Raw genomic sequence first — 24,704 nt, forward strand, 5'->3', positions numbered from 1 at the left:
TGTGTTTCCAGTTCCTATCTGTACCAGTGTACATCCTCTGGTCTAGCCAGATTTGTAAGGTTGAATTGGGATCATGATAGTGGGTGGGGAGGAAGTATTTAGGAACTAGAGAAAAGTTGTATGTTTCGTCGTTGCTACATCACACCCTGTAAGTTGTACTTTGTATGGGAGCCGATTACCAGGTCTTCTCTGGGTAAGTCTGAACTACCCTTCTTTAGGTTAGCAGTCAAGTACATAAACTGTGTGCTACCAGGGCTCCTTTCCAAGTAGCAGCACTCAATCGATGCTTGCAGAACAAATAAATAGGTAACCAAACTACCATCTATAGGGTTTTACTATTTTTGAATGATAAATACACTCCCAATTTCAGTTTTTAGGATTACTCTGTGCATGTTTAAATATGAATGTTTCATTATAAGATCTGAAATCACATTCTGAGCATAGCAGGATGTTATTTTTATGGGGGGAAAATCGGTACTCTAGACATGGTCTTATGTAGACTCATTTCCCATGATTACTAAGTTATCAATCCTTGTCAAATTCTTCTGGAAAATATCAAGCTATACTACAGCCACTGAATTTTTTAATGGCTTATTATGCATGGCAGTATAACTTCAAAAACCTACAAAGGATTTTTTGGGCACAACCTTCCCTGTTCAAAACTACACTGTAAATCTTTTATCAAATTACTAATTTTTAGGTGTTCTGTCATAACAGTAATAGAGTTGTCCGAAATCTATTAGAGATGTTTAAAATACCTTTTGATTCAATTTCCTCATAAGAGAAGAAACAGACTTAAGGGTTTCCTACTAGGCATAAAATTATGTTCTTTATATAATGAAAACTTTGTCATTAACAACCTGTTTACAACATGGAACAGTAAGTATTATCCTTTATATTATTTAATAGGTGCTTCTGGTATGAGACCTGGCGGCACAGTGGGTTACACATTAGATTGTTAACCACGAGATTAGCAGTTAGAAACCACCAGACACCCCATGGGGGAAAATTGAGGCTTTCTACTCTTTCCAGCAAAGAGTTACAGTCTCAGAAATCTGCAGGAGCAGTCCTACCTTGTTCTACAGGGTCACTATGAGTCACAATTAACAACATGGCAGTGAGTTTATTTGGAGGTTAATTCTAAGGAACCCTGGTGGCTAGGAATTTAAGTGGTGGGATGAAGAGAAGGTCACAAGGAAGTAAAGTTGCTTGGTATGGCTCTTCCATCCATGCCAAGGCCACAAGACAGAGTGGTGAATGAAACAAATAAAGCTGAATACCTTCAGGAAGGAGGCTGGTTTGCAGACTGGGGTGCCCTTGAGTATGCACCAGCACTAGTGGTGCTTTGTAACACAGCCAGAGCAAGGTAGAACCAAGGGATCATGTGTTTAAGAGGCTAAGGACCAGAGAGACATGCCTGCCTACATGCTGAGAAGAGGTTCTGTGGACAAAAACAAACTAACCCTGTATCCTCAATATTTTATAAGCTGTTAGCTTCTTTCATAAAGCCCCATCATCCTGAGTACTGCCTGTGAATTTGACATGGCCATTGCAAGGAATTATTGAACCTAGCAGAGTAGCGTGGCATGGGAGGGATGGTGGGTATCAGAATAAGGTAAAGGAAGTTGCAGAGTGGAAGCATGTCTGACTTCTGTCTGCCTCATAAGAATCATCCTTAGGCAGATGTTAGATTCTCCAATCCAACTCCATGGATCAGACATGGCCCTAAACATTATTTCTTCATAGGTTATACAGCTCTGAAATCTCAAGTGCTCCAAGTAGTACTTGATATAAAACGAATGTTCAATAAACCACTGTTAAAGTAGAATAAAACATGCACGAAGTAATATAAGCACAGAGAAAGGGGTACAGACTTGAGGAGTGGAGATAATTTGGGAAGACTGTAAGAGTTGAAGGTAGATATTAAAAAGGGAGATAAATTATGATGACACTGGGTAAATTCTAGAATCGAGTATGGACCAAGCCAGTAAGGGAACGAAGAACAGATGACTGGAAAAGGCCTGGTGCAGGGACTGACATGTAGACAAGCTACAGAAGAATGAGTAGGAGAATATTATGATTTGTGGTAAGGTACAGCAGGTTCAAAGCCTCGATTTATAAAAGACAAGTTTGAAAGACTTCTCTACACAATTGTATTTAGTTAATATTGGAGAAAATGGTAAGAGAGGTGGCTGAAAACAGTGCAAAGATTTGAAGCCAGTAGAGACCCGGTATCTTACAAAATGTGATATCCTGAAAAAGTGGTAACAGCAAGATAAAACCTGGGTTTACTGGATTCCAGAGTCAGTGTTCTGAATAATACGCCGGCTAAGAAAAGGGAACAGAAGAGTGTCATTTAACAAACCATCTAAACTATTATTTTCACTTAAAAAAAGCCCACAGTTATACTGTGTTATACGATGTACAAGGCATGTGGACATTTTAAAAAATGCAGAAGGCTTCAGATTGTGGAAGCATGTGTTCTCCTCTGGCATTACAGGCATGTTGTTGATGGAAAAGATTTTGAGGAAGACACATATACAACTATATTTCCTTTATGAAAAGTAGAAAGGAGTTTTAGAGGAACAAAAGGAGATATTTGTGCACTGAGTCTTCTCTATAATTTTCCTACCAAGAAAATTAGGATCTAGATAGGAAGAACTAACTTTTAAAAAGATGTATCTACTGTAACATATTTAAAATCTACTGCTTTAAACATTTCTCAACAACAAAATATATTACCAGATAAAAGGCTAGGCTCATAGACTTCCACACTAAATTCAGTCACAGTTCTGAACTATGAAAGTATGTAGTAAAATAGCAGAAAAGTAAAAACAAGTATGCTTGTTCCAAGGGCCTTAGGAATAATATACACAAGAAAATAATTTTTTATTTTGTTATCCTAATAAGAATTAAAGTTGAAACATAAAAATAATAACTTAAATCTTTGTAAAACTCCTAGCTACAAAAATATGGTGATGTCAAAGGGCTGTGGATTTAAGGAGTTATTTCTGGGATTCCTTCCAAATCCACTATCTCAAGAGGAATTCATCCAAATGGAACCTACTATCATCAGTCTAAGCTATGTTTATTTCAGGGTATCACGGAATGTTGGAGCCAAAACATTTCTCAAATTCAGAGATCTTTTAGGCTAATTCACATTACAGATGCAGAAACTGAGGCCGAAAACACAGCTTCTTGGGAAGTAATCCAGAAATACATTTAAAATATATAGTATCCCCACATAATACTTAAATTTTACATATTAATAGCTTTAATAATTAATAATCTAACCAGCAATGATAAAGCAAACTACCAGAATACTGACCTTAGCACCTGTATGCCTTTCCTTTCTCCACAGAGAAAACTGCCTCTTTTTTTGGAATATTCTTCATATTTTTTTATTTAATCATTTTATCAGGGGCTCGTACAATTCTTATCACAATCCATACATACATCAATTGTATAAAGCACATTTGTATATTCATTATCCTCATCATTCTCAAAACATTTGCTCTCCACTTAAGCCCCTGGCATCAACTGCTCATTTTTCCCCTCCCTCCCCGCTCCCCCCTCCCTCAGGAACCCTTGATAATTTATAAATTACTATTTTGTCATAGCTTACACTGTCCAATGTCTCCCTTCACCTATTTTTCTGTTGTCCCCCAGGGAGGAGGTTATATGTAGATCCTTGTAATCAGTTCCCCCTTTCTACCCCATCTTCCATCCATCACATAAATGTTTCCCTAACATATTTCTTAGCTTTTCTTGCTTCTGAACACCACTGGTGAGATGGTGTGCGGGTCGTGCCTTCCCTCCTCTGGCTATACAAGGGGGAAGGAGAATTGGACACACGTCCATCCAAAGACGATTCCTACAAGGCAAAGGTCAGACATGCTCCCACTCTGCAACTTCCTTTACTTGACTGGCATCAACTGGCCCTCCCGCGACACTGTTGCTGCAGTGGGTCCTATGAATGGTTGCAATGCCCATACAGAAGTCATAGGCAATACAAGATGGTGGGAGGTTATATGGGAAGTTAACAGGTTATCACAAATCAAGATCATAAAACATTTAGGATTCTGCAGGCCTCTTCCAGGGTCATGCCAGCCAGCACATCACTCTGATCTTTGGCCTCCTTTGCCATGGTTCCTATTTTCCAAATAAGTTGTACAAATTACATTCCTATAAACAATGAAAACTTTGTATTTTGCTCCATCCTCTTATCAAAATCTGAGGTTTCATTATTATTTTTTACCAAGCTGGTATGTATGAGTTATTATTTCATTGTAATTTTTACTTGATGTTCTCTAATTATTGAATGAGTACATATATATCTTTATTAAGTGACTCTGGTGGCACACTGTGGATAACCACACTGCCTAAACTAAGGCTGATGGTTGAACCATTAGCAGCATCATGGGAGAAAACTCCAGACTGGCCATCTGCACCCATGAAGATTACAGTAAACCCTTATGATGAAGTTCCAGTCCCTCGGAGTGGGTGGTGGTTTTGACATGATAACCATGAGGATCACAGCCCAATGTGTAACCGCTGCACCACCAGGGCTCCTTATAAATCATAAAATGTATAACTCACTTTGGTTCTTAAAAATTGTTGTTAGGTGTTGTCCAGTCAGTTGTGACTCAGAGCGACCGTACGTTCAACAGAAGTAACTCTCAGCTGGTTCTGCATCGTCCTCACATTGGCTCTAATGTTAGAGTCCATTGTTGCACCCACAGTGTCAATCCCTCTTGTGAAAGATCTTCCTCTTTTTTCACTGTCTTTCCATTTTACCAAGCATGATGTCCTCTGCCAGGGACTGATCTCTCCTGATAACATTTCCAAAGTTTGTAAGACAACTGAACATCCTTGCCTCTAAGAAGCATTCTGCCTGTGCTTTTTCCAAGGCAGATGTTTGTTCTTTTAGCAATCCATGGTATCCCACCACCCCCCACCCACCACCACCCCCGTGCGATTCAATGGACCAATCCATGGTACTTTTAATATTCTTCACCAACACTAAAATTCAAAAACATTGATTCTACTTCCATCTTCCCTTATCAAAGTCCAACATTCACATGCATATGAAGCAATTAAAAATACCATGGCTTGGGTTAGGCAAACCTTGGTCCTAAAAGTAACAGTCTTGCTTTTCAACATGTTAAAAGAGGTCTTGTGTAGCAAATTTACCCAGTGCAATGCATTATTTGATCTCGACTGCTCCTTCCAGGAGCACTACAATCTAAGCAAGCCAAGTCCTTGATAACATCAATCTTTTCTCTGTTTTTCATGGTGTTACTCATTGGTCCATTTGCGACAATTTTGGTTGTTTTTACATTGTGTTGTGTTCCATACTGAAGGCTGTAATCCTTGATTTTTATCAGAAAATACTTCAAATCACTTTTAGTACTCAAAGTTTTGTCATCTGCATATCACAGATGATTATTATAATAAGCCTCTGTCAATACTGATGCAACATTCGCCTTCATAAAGTCCAATTTCTCTATTTGCTCAATCGACACAGATTGAACAGTACGGTGTCAGGAAATAACCCTGATGCACATCTTGCTTGATTTTAACCACGCAGTATTCCCTTGTTCTGTTCACACAACTGACTCTTGATCCATGTACAGGTCCTGCATAATTGTGCTTCTTATACCCATTCTTCTCAAGGCCACTCATAGTTTGTCGTGGTCCACATGCTCAAACACCTTTGCAGAGCCCATAAAACACCTTTCTGGCATTCTCTGCTTGCAGCCAAGATCCATCTGACTTTAGCAATGACATCCCTTGTTCCACATCATCTTCTGAATCCAGCTCAAATCTCTGAAAGCTCCCTACCAGTGTACTGCTGCAACTGTTGGTAGGTGGTCTTCAGTAAAATTTTACCTGTGTGTGATATTAATGATATTGTTTGATAATTTGAGCAATCTGTTGGGTCACCTTTACTTGGAATGGGTACAAATATGGCTCTCTTCCAGTTGGCCAGGTAGCTGTCTTCCAAATTTCCAAGCATAGACTATTGAGTGCTTACTGTGCTTCATCAGCTTTTTAAAACATTTTAATAGGTATTCCATCAATTCCTGGCTTTGTTGTTGACTAGTGTTTTCACTACACCTTGGACTTCTTCCTTCAGCACCATTAGTGCTTGCTCATGTGCTGCCTCTTGAGATGGTTGAATGCCAACCAGTTCTGTAGGTACAGTGACCCTTGTATTCCTTTTACTTTCTTTTGGCCCATGTTGTATCATTCAATAATTTGCCCACAGAATCTTTCAATATTCAACACTGGGCGTGAATTTTTCATCAGTTATTTCAATTATCTGGGCATGTTCTTCCTTTTTGGCTTTCCAATTCAAGGTCTTTGCACATTTCATTATAGTTTATTTTGCCTTCTTGAGCTGCCCTTTCTAATTTTATGTTCAGTTCTTTGACTTCATCATTTCTTCTATTCTCAGCTACTCTATGATTAAGACCAAATATCGGAATATCTTCGAACATCCATTTTAATCTTTTCTTTCTTTCCTGTTTTTTTAATGACCTTTGGTTTCATTATGTTGAATATTCTTGATGTCTTAATACAGCTCATCGGGTATTCTGTCCTTAGTGTTCAATGCAGCAAAAGTGTTCTTGAGATGTTCTCAAAAGCAGTTGGGATGTATTCAGGTCCCTGGATTTGTTTCTCTGGTCAACCCAGCCTAACACATCACATGCTTTCTAAAAACAAGTGCATATATCTTCAAATTGGCCTGACATTCTTTTAAGTGTTTATTCCCTAAATACTTCTAAAGCTTGTCTTGTGTTTCACATCATAAACATAGTAATTTTATGCTTTGTTTCTGATAATTCAATATTTCAAGTCTTTGCACATCAGTGTCTGTCAGTATTCATGTGTGATTGGCTTTCTTGTATGTTAATGATTTTAAACAGTGACATTTCCCTTTGGAATTTTGACTGGGAGTATTTTTGATGTTTAGATGAAGGTGGATTCAAGAAAGAATCTGTATTTGCTTAGAGACCTTGTGGAACTAACAGTTTAAAGGCACTTTAAACTTGGTTTGAGTTTTGTCATACCAAATCAGAAATTGTTACTTCAGGTATCAAATTTTTATGCAGGCTGGCACATGTTTATGTCTCGGTGCCTTTCTTTCACTTAGCGCTAATGCTGTGAATGCATTCATTTTCTAGTAGAGTCCCAGGAATGGGTTGAAAGGAAGAAAACCTTTTACTTTTTATCTGTTACTTTCACACTACGATGCCCTACGTTAGTGCATGTTCGTTAAGAGAATTTCCTATTGCACTGTCATTTTGGAAAATGACTACTAGGTTTTGTCTTCTGTGCCCTTGCATGATGAGATTTTTTTAATCCTTTATTTTTAATTGTTTCAGTATGCAGGTTTCCTCTGGATCCTGTCCCATCATGTTATCAGAGATGAACATTCTTTTTATAATTCTTAATACTTTAGGCAATCCTGGGTCCAAGTCCTCTCAATTTGAAGCACAAGCATTTCTATGTAAATAGACTTGGAGTAGTTCTTCATCCATACTGGAATGCAAATTCACTGTCATAATTAGTAATCATTTGTACATTACAAACATTTTCAAACTCAGAGCCAGGTTAGTATTAGCTTTCACAAGTGACCTTTGTTGCTAATATTTATAAATAACTGTCTCTCTTTTACAAATTTGTGAAACTCTGCTAGCAAGAATCACAGTCTGCCAGGGCTATCTTCAGTATCACTTTCCTAATAGACACAAACTGTCAACAAGTTCCAGATTATGATAAATGTGTACATGTAAAAGTATTCAAGTTGTCCATATAATGAGTTCTAGTCTGAGTAAACATTTTAATATTTTATATTTAATTTTTTACTAAGTTGTACTTTTAAGAATCCTACATGGATTTATATTTATGCTAATGTAATTTCTCAGAAATGGAGCAGACACAAAATTGTACGCATGGTGGAGTAAGTTCTGAAAGTGTCTCTGTTATTCTACCAATGATTGGGTGGTGCTATGCTAACAGGGTAAGGGAGTGTGTAACACTAACAGAGAGGATTGGTTGGTTTTAGTTACTGACTACCTAGCAATAAGGATGAGTCATCTTTGAAGCAGAAGCAGAGAGAGAGATGCCAGGCCCATTGACAGAAGAGTCCCTAGTGGAGCCCATTCGAGATCACTGTCTGAAGGAAAGGAGTCGAAGGCCAGAGACACCAGACACTGAAGCAAGGAGACTATGAGATAGAACAGAGGAACAGCAACTAGACCATGAGATGAAGATAGAGCAGTGAGCTGGCTTTGTGGCCCATGGAAGGCAAGGCCAGAGGACTATCTGGCTAAGAGGGTGAGGAGATAAAATAAACTTGGCCACTAGCTGAGGAGAGGTGTTGCTGTGGACCAATGACTACCGCCTTAGTGTTTTCTAATCCTGGTTTGTGGGAACCTGTTAACTTCCCAAATAAACCTCATAATTGTGCGTTTTGTCCGTGAGTTCTGTATAGCCACTTGTTCTGTGCAAAGAATTACAAACCCAGTCGCAAAGTACAGTGTTATAGAAGCAAAGACTGGTGTAGGAATAATGATGGAGGATAGAGGAATGCCTAACCCTGCCTCACGGAAGCCATAGGAGGTCAGATATGGACCCTCAAGCCATTTACATAATACTGAACTGCGTTGAATGTACATGTACTGATTCCCATAAACATTATACAACCTTGTGCGGTAGGTGTGGTATTTCCAAAATATAGAAAAAGAAACAGATGTCTAGGGAAAATGGCTAAGCAGTAAAACATTTCACCCAACTCTATCTGACTCCAAAAAAAACTATATTTTTTCTAAGTATGCAAAAAAGTATGCTTTATTAACTTTATGCAACACTAAGAATCTGGTTATAGAATCATATATGGAAGTAGTCCTACTGTATATGCTCTACCCATTCATTCAGCCCATGAGCCCCACCGAACTTGATCTTCACAACTCATTTAACAACATGAGATAGTACGATCCCCTCTTGATGGAAATACAAGAAGAGTTACCAATATTCAACTCCAGAGTAGGCACTGAATGACTTGCTTGCGACAATAATATTTTATATTTATAAAGCACTGCCATAACAATTTGTATAACAATCCTGGAAATTAATGCACTCTATATATACAGAGGATGTACACTGGTACAGATAGGAACTGGAAACACTGGGAACCCATGGCGGATGATCCCTTCAGGACCAGTGTTGTGAGTGGCAATACTGGGAGGGTAGAGGGAGAGTGGGTTGGAAAGACGGAACCGATTACAAGGATCTATATGTGACCTCCTCCCTGGGGGACGGACAACAGAAAAGTGGGTAAAGGGAGACGTCGGGCAGGGCAGGATATGACAAAATAAACAATTTATAAACTAACAAGGGCTCATAAGGGAGGGGGGAGTGAGGAGGGAGGGGGAAAAATGAGGACCTGATGCCAGGGGCTTAAGTGGAGAGCAAATGTTTTGAGAATGACGAGGGCAATGAATGTACAAATGTGCATTATACAATTGATGTATGTATGGATTGTGATGAGTCGTATGAGCCCCTAATAAAACAATTAAAAAAAAGAAGAATAAGAAGAATGTCCAAAGTTAAAAAAAAATGAAAAGGCAATCATTGCTACCAAATCATAGAGTAGGGCTATTCAAGATAATTTTTTCCTCCAGAATTCCAAGAGAAGTGTGTGGTTGTGACTGCATGCAGCACACAGGTGAACATGTGCAGGGTTAGTGGGAGAGGTGTTCTGAGAGCCCTCTTGACTGTATACCTACATACATCAAGAACAAACTATACACTAGCAGTTTCAGAAGTTTAATGTTATATTTCATTAACTTGCTATTGAATATAATGACAAAAGGAAATGATACAGAAAAATATCCACTTACTCCCATTGTAATTAGGTTGACATAAACATTTTCGCAGTCTGATTTTAGTTACCGGTGCAATAAAGGAGACTATTAATTGAAAAAAAAAAAGAGAGAGAGAATGAAGATGAGAGAGAGACTTGGCTGCCAGCTAAGGAGAGGTGCTGTTGTGGACCAATGATTGTATCCTTAATGTGCCAGCACAATGGTTAGGTTCTCAGCTGCTAAACAAAATGTTGATGTTCAAACCCACCTAGCAGCTATATGTGGGGTGGGGTGAGGGAGGGGGGTGGGAGAAGGGGAAATGGAAACATGGTGATCTGCTTCTGTACAGGTTACACCTAGGAAACCTGATGGGCAGTTCTACACTGTCACAGGGGGTCACTTTAAGTCAAATTCACCATCATAGCCCTTGGCAACAACAATAACAGCACGGCTGGGGCTCTCTGGAGACAGGGAGCATGAAAGGTAATCCACCCCAGCTTGAGAACTCCGAAGATGTTTAATACTGAGACCCATCAGATGCTCCTTGGGGTTATGCATAAAATAAAATGAATCTAATCCTTTTTTCTTCAGATAGGCCTTCACATATGAGAACTTAGTTACAATTCCACAAAATATTTTATAACCACAGACTATTTTTCAAAATTTCTTCAGACTATAGATGGCAGTACTGAATCCATCATCATATTGTTTTAATTGACCTAAATTGGAAGTAATTTGGATTTATATGGTCTTTGCTCCTAACAGTGCAACATCTAATTTTTTTCTTCTTAAATTATCATTCAGTGGCATTGCTTTGTTTTTTGATGCATGTTTATATCTTGGACCTGAGCACAATTTAGAGCACACCATAGGCCTTCATTTAAACTTGAATTCATATAGCTAGATTGTGCATTAAATAAAGTCATATGGAATAAGGAAAGCAAAATAATCTACATTATACATACAGAAATTGACATAAACCTAGTTTAAGAAACTTCTTCATCATATTATAGTGGGATGCAGGAATCAGTGCACCTGAAATCTGTGTTCCTTTTTATTTTTTAATCTCTGTGTTCTGATACCAAGTATCCACCCTTTTGGTTTTCTGAGTGTGATTATGGTTTTTTCTGAATCATAAATTTATAACTATATTTTTACAAAGCTTAAAAAGTAGTTACATATTCATTTAGTGAATTCTTTTTTATACATTGGATTATAATGGAAATGTTCTATAAAAACATGGGTAGTTTTTTTCCCTTACAATGCCAAACTACTATACCATAATAACTCTTGGTAAGAAGCCTTATATACAATTATTGCTCTTTGTCCTCTGAATATATCCTCTCTTTACTCAGTGAGATAATAAGCTTGGAAATTCTTGAGGAGGATTTTGTTTCTCTGGAGTGCTCAAAGATGGCTGTAAAATTACAATTGAAAGAAAAATTTCCTGAAAATCTTAAAAAGGTGCTACTCAAGTTTGGGACACAGCTTTAGAGAGTGATAAAAATGTCTAACAATGGCAGTCTTTTCTTACAGCAGAAAAATCTGAAGGTCCACTCTTACCTGCTTAAAAAGTTGAAGGTTAACCGCTGTTTCCAAGAAATGTTTCATCAGACTTGACCGGGCCTTCACAAAACTCTCCTCACAGAAAGTGATAGGCTCACCCTAAATAGAAAAAAAATAAAATAGAAATTTCAAGGCATCATTAAAGGGTCGGTCGGGGCACCAGTCCTGTTAATGAAACACTACTGTGTCTTTAGGCACTACTGTCTATGGAGAACAAACAAATCTGGCTTGTATAGCCAGGACGCTCCTTAGAACCACAGCTGGCAAGATTCTGCCTCACGTCTTTTGGACATATTATCAGGAGAGACTGTTCCCTGGAAAGAGGTATCATCCTTGGTAAATCAGAAGGTCAGCAAAAAAAGATGCTGAGATGTATTGATACAGGAGCTGCATAATGTTCTCAAATGTACCAACAATTGTGAGGCTGGTACAGGAACAAGAAGTGTTTCCACCTGCTGTACTTGCAGAGCTCCTAACAACAAGGAGACCAAGGGAGAGTCAGGAGAAGTGTGAAACACAGGATGGACTTCAAGGTGCTTCCAGGCTAAAGGGAGTTGAGTAGAATCCACTATTTTTGCTAGTCAGACTGAGTGGAATATTTTACTAAAGTGAAGATACCGTTTTACTGACAACTTTCCTTATCAAAAAAGTGCGCGTGCGTGTGCGTGTGTGTGTGTGTGTGTGTGTGTGTGTGTGTTTTCAGCATGAGGACATCCTTAAAGACAATGATGTCCAACCTTCAAATGAAAAAAAATTATAAGCACAAAAATACAGTATTATTAAATGTAATTAGCAGTATTAAATATAGCATGTAGTATGGTAAATAACTAAAAAGGAGGTGGGGAAAGGAAAAAATAATAATAAAAAAGAAATGGGTAGCGGGGGCACAGGGCACTAACCCACCCAAGGGGAGGGTATTGTTTATATCTCTACAGGGAAAGGAGGACCAGACTTCAACCCAGTGCTCCAAGATGTGAATGCAACAGGCCGGCGTGGAGTAGGGAACCAGTGGAGAGGTCTGAGGGGCCGGCCCCAATCCCAACTACTACATGGACACTTGCCCCTCCCCCCAGAAGAATTTATTTCAAAGGATGGCATTGAGTCTTCAGCTCCAGGAGAGGGACATATCTGATCGGGAGCAGATGAAGGGGGAGGAGGAGAGAGGGGAGCACATCCTGGCCCAATAGGCCTTGAGGACAATGTTCCCGATTAGAGCAGGCAGTCCACAGAGAGGACCACATGGCTGGACCCAGTATGAGACATGACGTCCCTCATTGACCATAGCCCTACAGCGAACAACACCAGAGACACAGTGTTGGAATTACGCCCGATCTGATCCTGCCACACTGAGGCAAAACACTAAGGGTTGCAACAGAACAGCAAGGGAATGGAGCAATGAGGTCCCTAGGGAATGCTGAAGGTAGACTGTGGGGCCAGGGCGTGGTGCCCCAACAGATGAGACTGGAAAATATTCCTAAAGGCCAACAAACAGTCCTTGAACTAACTACAAGATTTTCATTCTTGTTGCTGTTGTTGTTGGGTGTTTTTTTTGGTCATTGGTTTGTTGTTTTGTTGTATATTGTTGCTTGATTTTGCTCTGTCTTGTTTTTGTGCATGTTATTATCTCTGCAGGTCTGTCTAAACAAGATGGGTTTGATCAACAGTTTGGAGGAGAAAACAACTAGACCGACAGTTCCAGGGGGACATGGGAGAAGGGGAGTTGGGGGGAAAGGTGGTGGTGTTAAAAAGCCCAGGGGCAGGGCAACAAGTGATCCAAATTGGTAGTGAGGAAGGTGTAGGAGGCCTGGTAGGGCGTGATCAGGGAAATGTAACCAAGTGGAATTACTGAAACCCAAATGAAGACTGAGCATGATAGTGGGACAAGAGGAAAGTCAAAGGAAATAGAGGAAAGAGCTGGGAGGCAAGGGGCATTTATAGAGGTCTAAATAAAGGCATGTACATATGCAAATATATTTATATATGAGGATTTGGAATTAAGGTAGCAGATGGACATTGGGCCTCCACTCAAGTAATCCCTCAATGCAAGAATACTTTCTTCTATTAAATTGGCATTCTATGATGCTCACCTTCGCGACACAACCGCTGAAGACAAAGTGGGTGAATAAGTAAATGTGGTGAAGATAGCTGATGGTGCCAGGCTATCAAAAGATATTGCATCTGGGGTTGTAAAAGATTGATGTTAAAGAAGCAGCCATCTAGATGAGAAGCAACAAAGCCCACATGGAAGAAGCACACCAGCCTGTGTGATCACGAGGTGCCAAAGGGATCAGTTATCAGGCATCACAGAGCAAAAAATCATATTATGGTGTGCTCACCTCCCTGATACGATCACTGAAGACAAATGGGTGCATAATCAAATGTGGCGAAGAAGGCTGATGATGCCCGGCTATCAAAAGAAATAGCATCTGGAGTCTTAAAGGCTTGAAGGTAAACAAGCAGCCATCTAGCTCAGAAGCAACAAAGCCCACATGGAAGAAGCACAGCAGCCTGTGCAATCTCGAGGTGTTAAAGGGATCAGGTATCAGGCATCAAAACAAAAAATCATATCACAGTGAATGAGTGGGGGAGTGCAAAGTGGAGACCAAAACCCCATTTGTAGGCCACTGGACATCCCCTTACAGAAGGATCTCGGGGAGGAGACAAGCCAGTCAGGGCGCGATGTAGCAACGATGAAACATACAAATTTCCTCTAGTTCCTAAATGCTTCCTCCTCCCCCACTATCACGATCCCAATTTTACCTTACAAATCTGGCTAGACCAGAGGATATACACTGATACAGATAGGAACAGGAAACACAGGGAATCCGGGGCAGATGATCCAGTACCAGTGGTGTAAGTGGCGATACTGGGAAGGTGGAGGGAGGGTGGGTTGAAAAGGGGGAACCAATTACAAGGATCTACATATAACCTCCTCCCTGGGGGATAGACAACAGAAAAGTGGGTGGATGAAGGGAGACATCAGATAGGGCAAGATATGACAAAATAATAACATAAATTATCAAGGGTTCATGAGGGAGGGAGGGGAAAAATGAGGTGCTCATGCCAGCGGCTTAGGTGGAGAGCAAATGTTTTCAGAATGATGAGGGCAATGAATGTACAAATGTGTTTTACACAAATAATGTATGTATGTATTGTGATAAGGGTTGTATTAGCCCCTAATAAAATGATTTAAAGAAAGAAAGAAAGAACTAGAGGGGGGAAAAGAAGAAAAAAAATAGCATGTAGACCTGAAATAAATCTAATCATTAGAGTTTTGGCCTGATTAATAAAACACATACTACAACAATTGCTAAATGATTGTTAGTTTTTATGATCATCACTTTATTCTTATATTAATAAAACACTTTTAATTGTGTTTTCATGCTGATTACAGTTGCAATTCACAATGGGCATTTTCTAGGATGAGGCCCACTTGGCATCTGCGTTAGCCCGTTATTGAAGCAATCGTGTCTTTGTCTGTCTTCTGGAAGCTTACCCTTCACCAGATGCGCCTCCTCCAAATCATCAAGGACCTAAATGCTACATACAAATTCCACCTGTTCCACTTATTGCCATGCAGGTCCTTAGAACATCCCCCCTCACTGTTTGATCTCTACCACCTGCTGCTGCTTCACTCAGCAGCCTGAATGCCCGGATGGTCCCTTGTGCCCATTCAACACATATAAAGTGACTGAACTTTATGATCAAATTGAAAACAAAAATTAATGACAATGATTTGTTCACTAGAATGCAATCCTTATGTTACAGTGAAAAGAGAAATGTGAGCCTGTTCATCTTTCTAATAGAGCTTTGAAAAATATTAATTACGATTTATTTTTAGGAAAACGCAATGCCTTGATTACAGTTATCTCTTTGTAAGTGAATTCTGATAATAGATCACTACATGAATGAACAAGTAAGAATAACAAGTTATAAGAACAAGTAATAACGACATGAAATTCAGGTATACATGTACATAAGATACTGTCACCAGCTTGTGCTAGGAATTCATGAAACTATGCAATTGCACTGCCCAATAAAGTAGCCACTAGCCACACACTGCTATTTGAATTTCCTTTTTTTAGGATAAATACGGATTCATTATCTCAGTCGCACTACCACATCTAACTGCATGTGGACAGTGAGTACTGTATTGTAAAGCACAGATACAGACCATTTACTCTGGCACAAAACATATCTGGGGATGGAACTACTATAGAAAGGATAAAACAACATTGAAGCAAATGATTGATAATGACTTGCTTTTGCGTACTCCCAGACTATGATAATCTGTTAAAAAGCTGCATTATGTACTTCTGTATTATTGCTGCCATTCTAAAGAACTGTAGAATCATGTTTACATCACATATTTTAAAGCATATGATTAATTTACACAAATACATCTTAGATAACCATAAGCACACTGTACTTGTCACTATGATAGAATTTATAATCTAATTGAGGGGTTAAAAAGTACCCTTTTTTGTATATCTATTATCAGCATACTGCCGAATTACATGGGGAATATAATAAATTTTTAATGAATTAATAAGATAGTATTTGCAAAAAGCTTTGTTCCACATAGCATATTCTCTTTTCAAAAGCAAATGAAAACAATTTAAAACAATCAGTGCTTTAAATGGCAGTTTATATTATTGCTATTATTACAAAGTGATCAGGATCACTGATTAGCTTTTAATTTGCTAAATTTTTTTTATTCCCTGACATGTATGGCTATATTACTGTCAATTATCTCTCTAAAAGTTATCTTTAACGTTTCCAGAAAGTACTCTTCAATTCAAATTTATAGCTCTACATAACAGAAATGTACAAACTTCTTATGTTACAATTCAGCTTATCTTTTGATTTCAAGGAGTGGAGGGGGTGGCAAACCTCAAAGGAAAAAGCGGATAAAGAGTAAAGACTTCCTTGGCTGTCTCAAGAGGTGGGCATAATTTAGTTATTAGTCTCTGTGAATTAAACTGACAGAGCCTTCTCCTCATTAATCTTTTAGCAACTGCTTTTAACCTTTCAAAAAAAGGAAGAAAGAGAACATTTAAGTTTGCTGTGTCCATCCATTTATGGTAAAACAAAACTTGGTAAAAGCTATGAATTGAACTTACAATTGATTAACACAGTTTTTTACTAACAATTTTTAATAATAACATAGAAGACAGTGCCCTAACACACATGAGGATTTTCTATAGGGGAAAGGCACCTACAATGAACGATGCTCTGAGCGTTTCCATATAAATAATAATGGGTCAATAACTCAGTCATACCCTACAATATAAGGTCCTTTACATCCAAATTAAGTCCAAATCCTGAGAAGACAAAACTTGGTTTAGGACCTTCTGCACATTTACAACCTAATTAAGGTTGAGTAGTACTTCAAAATCTTTCACAGGTTCGGGGAAGGTTATCGATGTCCACGGCTGCCTAGTTTATGGCTGCAGGATGAACATTTTCATTTGAAGACATAAAAGGCTTCCCAGAGGAAATCTGAACTAGATGCTTTATGAACAATGGTAGAAGATAGCCTGGAGCGAGGACAACACGGACTAAAATGGGTGGCATGAGTTTGGAATGAGTATGACTTAGGGAGAGCATCAGATGAAGGAAATAAGAGGTTAATTAAGTGGTAGTAAATAGTGGAAATGAATTGCATAAGTATGAGAAGAAGAGAGCAAAATCAGAAAGGGTCCCCCCTGCAATATTCTAAGATGTTTCCTACTTTAAGACATTGAAAAGTTCACACAACTATCTATTCATAAATTATCTTTTAAGATGGAGACATCACAGGTCAGAGAAAATAATGGAAATCAATCAGTTAATCAACAATGTAATATAAGTCAGGCAACAAATGATAGGGCAGCAGAAATGAATAAAGAGTAATGACTAACACCAGCTCATATTTATAGGCCACATAGTGATTATCAATACAAGAATATCAAATAATTATATTATGCCTATTATGTGCCAGGCACTGTTATGAGCAATTTAAAAGTATAAGTTCATTTAAACCTCAAGTTAGTTAGCTATCTTACTTTATAGATGATTAAATAAAGCAAGGAGAACGGTAAAAGAACTTGTTCAACATTGACAAACATGTATGTAGAAGAGGCAGGAGTCTATTCTTAACACAGATAGTCTACCTCTGAGCATCCAGGATTACATGAAACAATATATTTTCCTATCACTGTAACTGTAGGAGTCCTGACAGTGGTGTGGGTGAGGTGCTGGACTGCCAATTACAGGTTGGCAGTTCAAACCTGCCAGCCTTTCCATCAGAGAAAGATAAGGTTTTCTACTCCCATAAAGATTTATAGTCTCAGAAACTCACAGGGGCAGCATTACTCCATCAGATTGAGTTGGAATCAACTCAGTGGTAGTGAGTTTTATTGGTGTGGGAATTGACTCAACACAAGTTGGTGGGCGGGTGGGTTATCATCCCATTTTACCAATGAATAAGCTGGTGACTTGGAGAATTTAAGTAGCTTAACCCACACTGTGAGACTTTTCAAAATGATGATGGCAACAAATGTACAAATGTGCTTGACACAGTATATACCCCAGTAGTAGCCGACCCGAATATAAGCTGAAACACCTAATTTTACCACACAAAAGCTGGGGAAACGTATTGACTCGAGTATAAGCCTAGGGTGGGAAATGCAGCAGTTACTGGTAAATTTCAAAATAAAAATAGATACCAATAAAATTACATTAATTGAAGCATCAGTAGGTTAAATGTTTTGAATATTTATTTCAAAGAAAAATATAAAACTAGCTCTGTAAGTGGAAAAGAGGGTCAACAAAAACAATATGGTATCAACAATAACTATACACACTGTGTTACTGCATGCGCTGCATTACTACATACGGTGCCTTACCGCATGGGCACAATGCAGCTTATACAGTTTGAGGCCTAAAGCAGGCTGATGATATTCCAGAATGTGATGACATGACTGTTTGCATAGAACAGCCTGTGTCAGGGCTCATATTATACATGCTGCATTGTGTACGCATTGTGTTACTGTATGCTCTGTGTTATTGCATGCTCTGTGTTACTGCATACGCAGCATTACCGCATATGTATGGGAAGTGCCAACGCAACACATGCAGTAACACAATGTGCACACAATGCAGTATGGATATTATGAGCCCTAATACAGGCTGCTCTATGCAAGCATTGTCAACACTTGGGCCAGATGTGGGTTAATAAGAAAATAAAAAATAAAATATAGCAGACTAAGTACTGTAAATGAACGTACTGTATACCCATCACTAGAGATGTACCAGTACTTGTATTCAGCAATGCTTGGGTGGAGCAAGGGGGCGTGACCAAGCACAGGTAAGATGTAAAGGCTACATCATTGGTCACAGGCCTGGAGAAGAGCGGGAGAGGAGCTGCCACATCTGACATTCATCTGACAAGGATGCGGTGCGCCCCAGGTACCAGCGCACAGAAGCGGGCAGGTTCTTGCCCAGTACAACAGGGACAACACAGAGGCTGCCAGCGTGCAGGAGAAAAGAAGAGCGGTGATATCAGCAGTCATCGGACCACCCACAGAGGCTGCAGATGAGCGGGAGAGAACACCTGCCCTGCACGGAGTGGGACGCTCACTTGAGTAAAAGCCGAGGGGGCTTTTTCAGCATAAAAAATGTGCTGAAAAACTTGGCCTATGCATGAACAAATATGGTATGTATATATTGTGATAAGAGATGTACGGGTCCCTGATAAAATGATTTTTTTTAAAAAGGTTCATATGGTTACTATATTGCTAATGGTAAGATGAACAATATTTACTGAGCAGTTGATATGTAACAATGGGTCTCAAAAAGTTGTCCAGAAACAGAACTTTTCAAAGGGCCTACAGCATCAAAACTATTTTCATAAGAATGCTATTTCACTCTTCATTTTCTCATGAGATCCACAGGAATTGTTCAGAGACTACATGACTTGTGTTATTACTACAGATTAAATATAAAATGAAACATAAGAACTCAGCCAGATATTAAACTCAAGCCAGATATTAAAGAGATTTGGAAAGCAACAGCAAAAAAAAAAATGTCACTCTTCTGGCTAGACTTCCATATATATTTATAGTTCTTTTTCATAAAAATGTTTTCTAACCCCTGCAAGGAGTCCTCCTGGTGGTGCAGTGAGTTAACCATTGGCTGCTAACCACATGATCGGCATTTCAAGGCCACCCATCACTCCAAGGGAAAAAATCTGAGCTGTCTGCTCCTATAGAGACTTCTTCTTGGAAACCCTAGAGTAGTTCTACCCTGTCCAATGAGGTAGCTGGGAATTTATACTTTGCTTGAGCAAAAAATTGGCAGTGCCAAGGAAGGCCCTTGAAAACCCTATTGAACACAGCGGTTCTCTGAAGCACGAGGAGTCGCCATGTGTTGGAAGTGGCTTTAATTCTTTATGGTTCAGTCATCGGTACAGCTTGAAGAGAAACACCACACGGAATCCACTTTCTCGCTATGTAGGAGGCTGGAAATCTGAATTCAGGGTGCTGCCTCTGTCAGTTCTAGGGAAAGTCCTTGTCTCTCCAGCTTCTACTTTACGGCTTCTTTTCAGATCTCCCTGTGCTTCAGCATCACTCTTGGTCCATCTCTGGTCAGCTTAATTGTTTAATCTCTTTTAGATCTCAAAGGACTTGAATTCAAGAGCACCCTGCCTTAAGCCTGTCTCATTAACATAACAAAGACTAAATATTCCCAAATGGGATTTCATACCACAGGCACAGAAGTTAGGTTTTGCAAATACGTATTTTTGAAGGATAAAATTCAATCCATAACAATCTGTACCATTGTTTTAAATAAACAAATATTTTAAAAATTCTATTTTATTTTCTAATGTAGTGTCTCTCACAGCAATAGTAAGATTGAGAACGGGGGTGGTGGGGGAGGGTGGATGGGGGTGGGGTGTGTGTGTGTGTGTGTATGTAGAGGTGGGAGGGGGGCAGTGTCATAATATGAAGGTAGTAAATATATATCATCTTGTCTCCTTATTTTACACATCCATCCTTCTCACTTGAGGGAGGGGAGGGTGGATGGGGGTGGGGTGTGTGTGTGTGTGTGTATGTAGAGGTGGGAGGGGGGCAGTGTCAGAATAAAAAAGAAAAAAAAAGATTGAGAACCAGGTTTAAGAAGAAGTTGATAAAGTTAATGTTGGTGTGTGCCTTACATCAGGTTCTAAGACTAGCATGAAAGAGAAGCTCTTATTTAAGTGATTTATTGATGGAGTACTCTCAAGAAAAAGGTAGGAAGGCAAACACAAGCAAGAATGTGGTCTCTTTTGGAGATCAGCTTCAGCACAATCCTATGGAAAAGCACTAAGTGCACTATAGAGATGACCTGGCCTCTTATACCCTTGTAATCAGTCAGTCGTTGGCTTCGGTCTACCACAGTGGGTAGGAATTTAGAGAGGGTGCAGAGAGTTTTTCTGGAGAGACACTTCCATTTAGCCCTGGGCAATTCTTTATTTAAGGTTCAATGGCCGGTACCAGGGTTTTGAGCAGGGCACCAAGAGAATCCACCTTTGCATGATAAAGATGAAATAGTTGAGAGGTATGTGAACACATGTAACCAAAAGAAGTTAAAAAATCATATTTGGAAATGTGTAGTCTAATACATATTTAGGAACAATCTGCATAGTGCTGAATATTAAAGTTAAGCTTATTATCATCCTAATTTTGAAACATGTTATCTGTTCAGTGACAGAAAAAAATTAAGTAAATAATGATCTGTGGTGACACAGGGTAGTCAAACAGAAACATAAAATCAAAAGCCAAACACAGCCATTGAGTTGATTCCAACTCGAGGTGACTCTACACATAGTTATCGAATAGAACTGCTCCAGGGGGCTGTCTTAGATGCCACCATAGGAAGCTGCTCGATAGGTCTTTCTTTCATGGAGCCAACCTTCAGGTTACCAGCCAACAGCACACTGCTTGCACCACACAGGCTCTTTATGCAAAGACACAGAGGGTAGAAAGGAAAAGTCCTTCACGGGGAGTTCTCTTCTGACAGAGAAGCAATCGAGTCTTTCACTACATGGAATAGAAAATGAAGCAAACAATAGGAATACAAATCAGAATCATTCAGGTAGAAAGTCAAACAAAGGATCTTATGTCAGGAATATAATCTGTGGTAGACGAGAAATGAGTTTCACATAATACAAGAGAGAATCAGACAGTACTGAAAGGAAGCACTAAGCACTAGCGTTAGTTCCTATAATATTTAGGTCATATTAGTCAACAAGTATGAGGCAGCTTCAAAAACTTTGTGAAAAAATTCCATTATCTTTTAAATCTACTTTTCTATATCAACAACATATCAGACACAGTATTTTAAAAAGCATGCTAGGTAACTTAATTTTTTTTTTTTGTACTGAGAGAATTTTTAATCAGATAGACACATCTATAAATATATAGACAACTATTTACATGAGGAATATTATAAAGTTTTTAAAAATAGGATCACAAGATAATGAAAATTTTCACACACTTTTGAAGCCCCTAAATTTGAAAAATATACATTAGTATGAGGGTAAGTAAAAAATTACCATCACAAATTCATAGAAATATTCATTAAATAAAATATCAAAACATGAATCTATTTCATCTCAACATATTTTCCATCTAAGACTATAGGTTTCTTTTTTTTTTTTTAGGCATTAAAATCACAGTAAATTATCTGTAATGTCATTCAGTCACATAAAATATCTAATACTTAGGAAGCGGAAAGGTAGAACCATAAGGCCAATGTGCAAGGAAATTCATGCTACTTTTATCCTACATTATCTTTTTTTCTTTTTTTAATCCTATGATATCTTAACATACTCCACAGATAACTGGGGTAGAAAAACGAATTAGAGCTGTCCTCCAGTGGCATAAACCTGGTCTGGGATGAAACTGTGGATCTAATTTACAAAGTCTTGCATTATCTTCAACCAGAAGTACTTCCTACTCTTTAAGTACACAGAACTTTTCTAGATTTTCTTGGTACTTGTTTTTACTTGTAATAAAGCTATTTTAAAATATATTTTCTATGAAGTCTTGATAGCTGGGACTACACTCATATTCATCTTTCTATCCCCTATAGCCCCAGTGGCATTGGTTACACGTTGGGCTAACTACAAGGTCAGTAATTCAAAACCACCAGCCGCTCCTTGGGAAGCAGGAGGGGATTTCTAGAGTTACGGTTTGGGAAATTCAAAAGGACAGTTCTACCCTGTCTTATAGGATTACTATGCATCAGCATCAACTCAATGGCAGTAAGTTTTTGAATAATAGCACTCCAAAACTTCAATTTTGAGCATTCAATAAATATTCACTCATTACTATCTGAATTAATAATAGATGATTAAGGCACAGATAAGATATGAATGGGACAGGGTTATTTTTCTTTCCAAATATTATGTTTGCCTTTAGAGATATGATCACTATTATTACTTTTGTTTATTTTTAAGAATGGATAGCTTTCCCCATGGGGGAAATAATAGCATCTTTAACAATGGTGCTAGGAGAACTGAATCTCCACATGAAAAGGATGAAGAGTCCAGGAGAAAAGAATGTTTGGCTGGCAACTGATTGCGGTAGCAATTGTACAATTCTTCTTGATGTGACTGAGCTATGGAACGATATATGTATTAACTCCCAATTAATTTTTAAAAAGAATGAAGATGATCCCATAATTCATGCCACATATCAAACTTTAACTCCAAAATGGGTAAATGAATAAGCAAATATGAACTAAAACCAAAAGATTCTCAGGATAAACCTGAGGGTAAAGTTTAAAAAAAATTTTGACAATAGATACTTAGCTATGAATCAAAAGTACAACAAAAGACAAAATAGATAAATTAGATCACATCAAAATTTTTAAACACTGAGAATGCTCCAGTATTGCAATTGGTCAGCAGGTGATACTTGTACAAAATTTTAAAACTTTAGTACATGAAAAGGCTACATCAAGAAATAGAGTGTACATTGAGTGATAATAATATAATAAACATATCTCCTATTGGGGATTAATGCCAGAGACTATATAAGAAACTATTACAACTCAACAACTGAGAGACAAATAAGCCAATTTAAAAAATAGCCAAAGGACTAAAGTAGATGTTTCTCAAAAGAACACACAAAAATGGCATGTGAAAAATTCTCAACATTAGTAGTCATTGGGAAAATGTGAATTAAAACCAAAATAAAATACCACTTCACACACACTACTAAGGATACCAACAGAAAAATGGAACACAGTGTTAACAAGGATGCAGAGAAATTGGAACCCTCACACATTGCTTATGGGAATGTAAAATGGGGTTGATGTAGTCACTGTGGACCATATTTTGGTGATTTCTCAAAAGGCTAAAAATAAAATTACACTATGACCTAGAATTCCACTCCTTAGTTTACATAAAGAAGACTTGAGAATAAGGACTCAGACAGATAATTGTATACCAAGGTTCATTGCAAAATACTGTTTTTCATAATAGCACGATGGAGAGAACTCAAGTATACATCAACAGATGAATAAACAAAATATGGTATGCACATACATGCATACATAAAATGGAACATGAATGAGCCATAAATAGAAATGAGGTTCTGATGAATGCAGTAGTATGGCTATATCTTGAAAATATCATGTTGAGTGAAACAAGTCAGGCATAAAGGAAAAATATTGTTGATTCCTCTTATAGAAATACCTAGAATAAGCAAATGCATAGGAAAAGAAGTTTATTGGCGGTTACCAGGGTCTCAAGGGAAAGACAATTAGGAGTTGTTACTTAATAGGGTATGGAGTTTCTATCTGGGATGATAAAAACTTTTGGAAATAGATAATGGTGATATTACACAATATGGTGGATGTCAATAATTTCACTGATTATATACTTTAAATGGTCAAAATAGTAAATTTTTCATTATCTGTATTTACCACAATTTAAAAAAAATAAATGTCATTGAAGTCCTCTATTTGTGAAAGCTGAGGTTCATGCCAATTTGGTTGGACAGGGATGAATGAGTAATCCCTCACAATGACATCTCCTTGAGGGTGTGGCCTGCTCCCAACCTAAGTAGGATATTAGGCCAGTTGCCTAGAGAAAAGAATTCAGTGACATTCATATATGTGTAAGAAAGAGCTTGATACCAAAGAAGTAAATTATGTATCAAGAACACATCTCAGCCCAGTCCAACTCAAATCCTTAATTCTGATCACAGTGCACGAGTCCCTCTGCAGACT

At 38.3% G+C, this 24,704-nt stretch overlaps 1 protein-coding gene across 1 annotated transcript in view; it reads right to left on the reverse strand.

Annotated features, from left to right (window-relative positions):
* Positions 1–24,704, reverse strand: part of DENND1B (DENN domain containing 1B) — a 224,582-nt gene that overhangs the window by 75,352 nt on the left and 124,526 nt on the right. Inside the window, exon 14 of the mRNA XM_045298174.1 lies at positions 11,439–11,540. Within this exon, the coding sequence (XP_045154109.1) occupies positions 11,439–11,540 (102 nt within the window). The remainder of the gene's footprint in view (positions 1–11,438; positions 11,541–24,704) is intronic.

Source organism: Echinops telfairi, unplaced genomic scaffold (assembly GCF_000313985.2).
Source record: "Echinops telfairi isolate 266 unplaced genomic scaffold, ASM31398v2 ScPeMD7_7424;HRSCAF=8462, whole genome shotgun sequence".
In the NCBI taxonomy this organism is placed as follows: domain Eukaryota; kingdom Metazoa; phylum Chordata; class Mammalia; order Afrosoricida; family Tenrecidae; genus Echinops; species Echinops telfairi.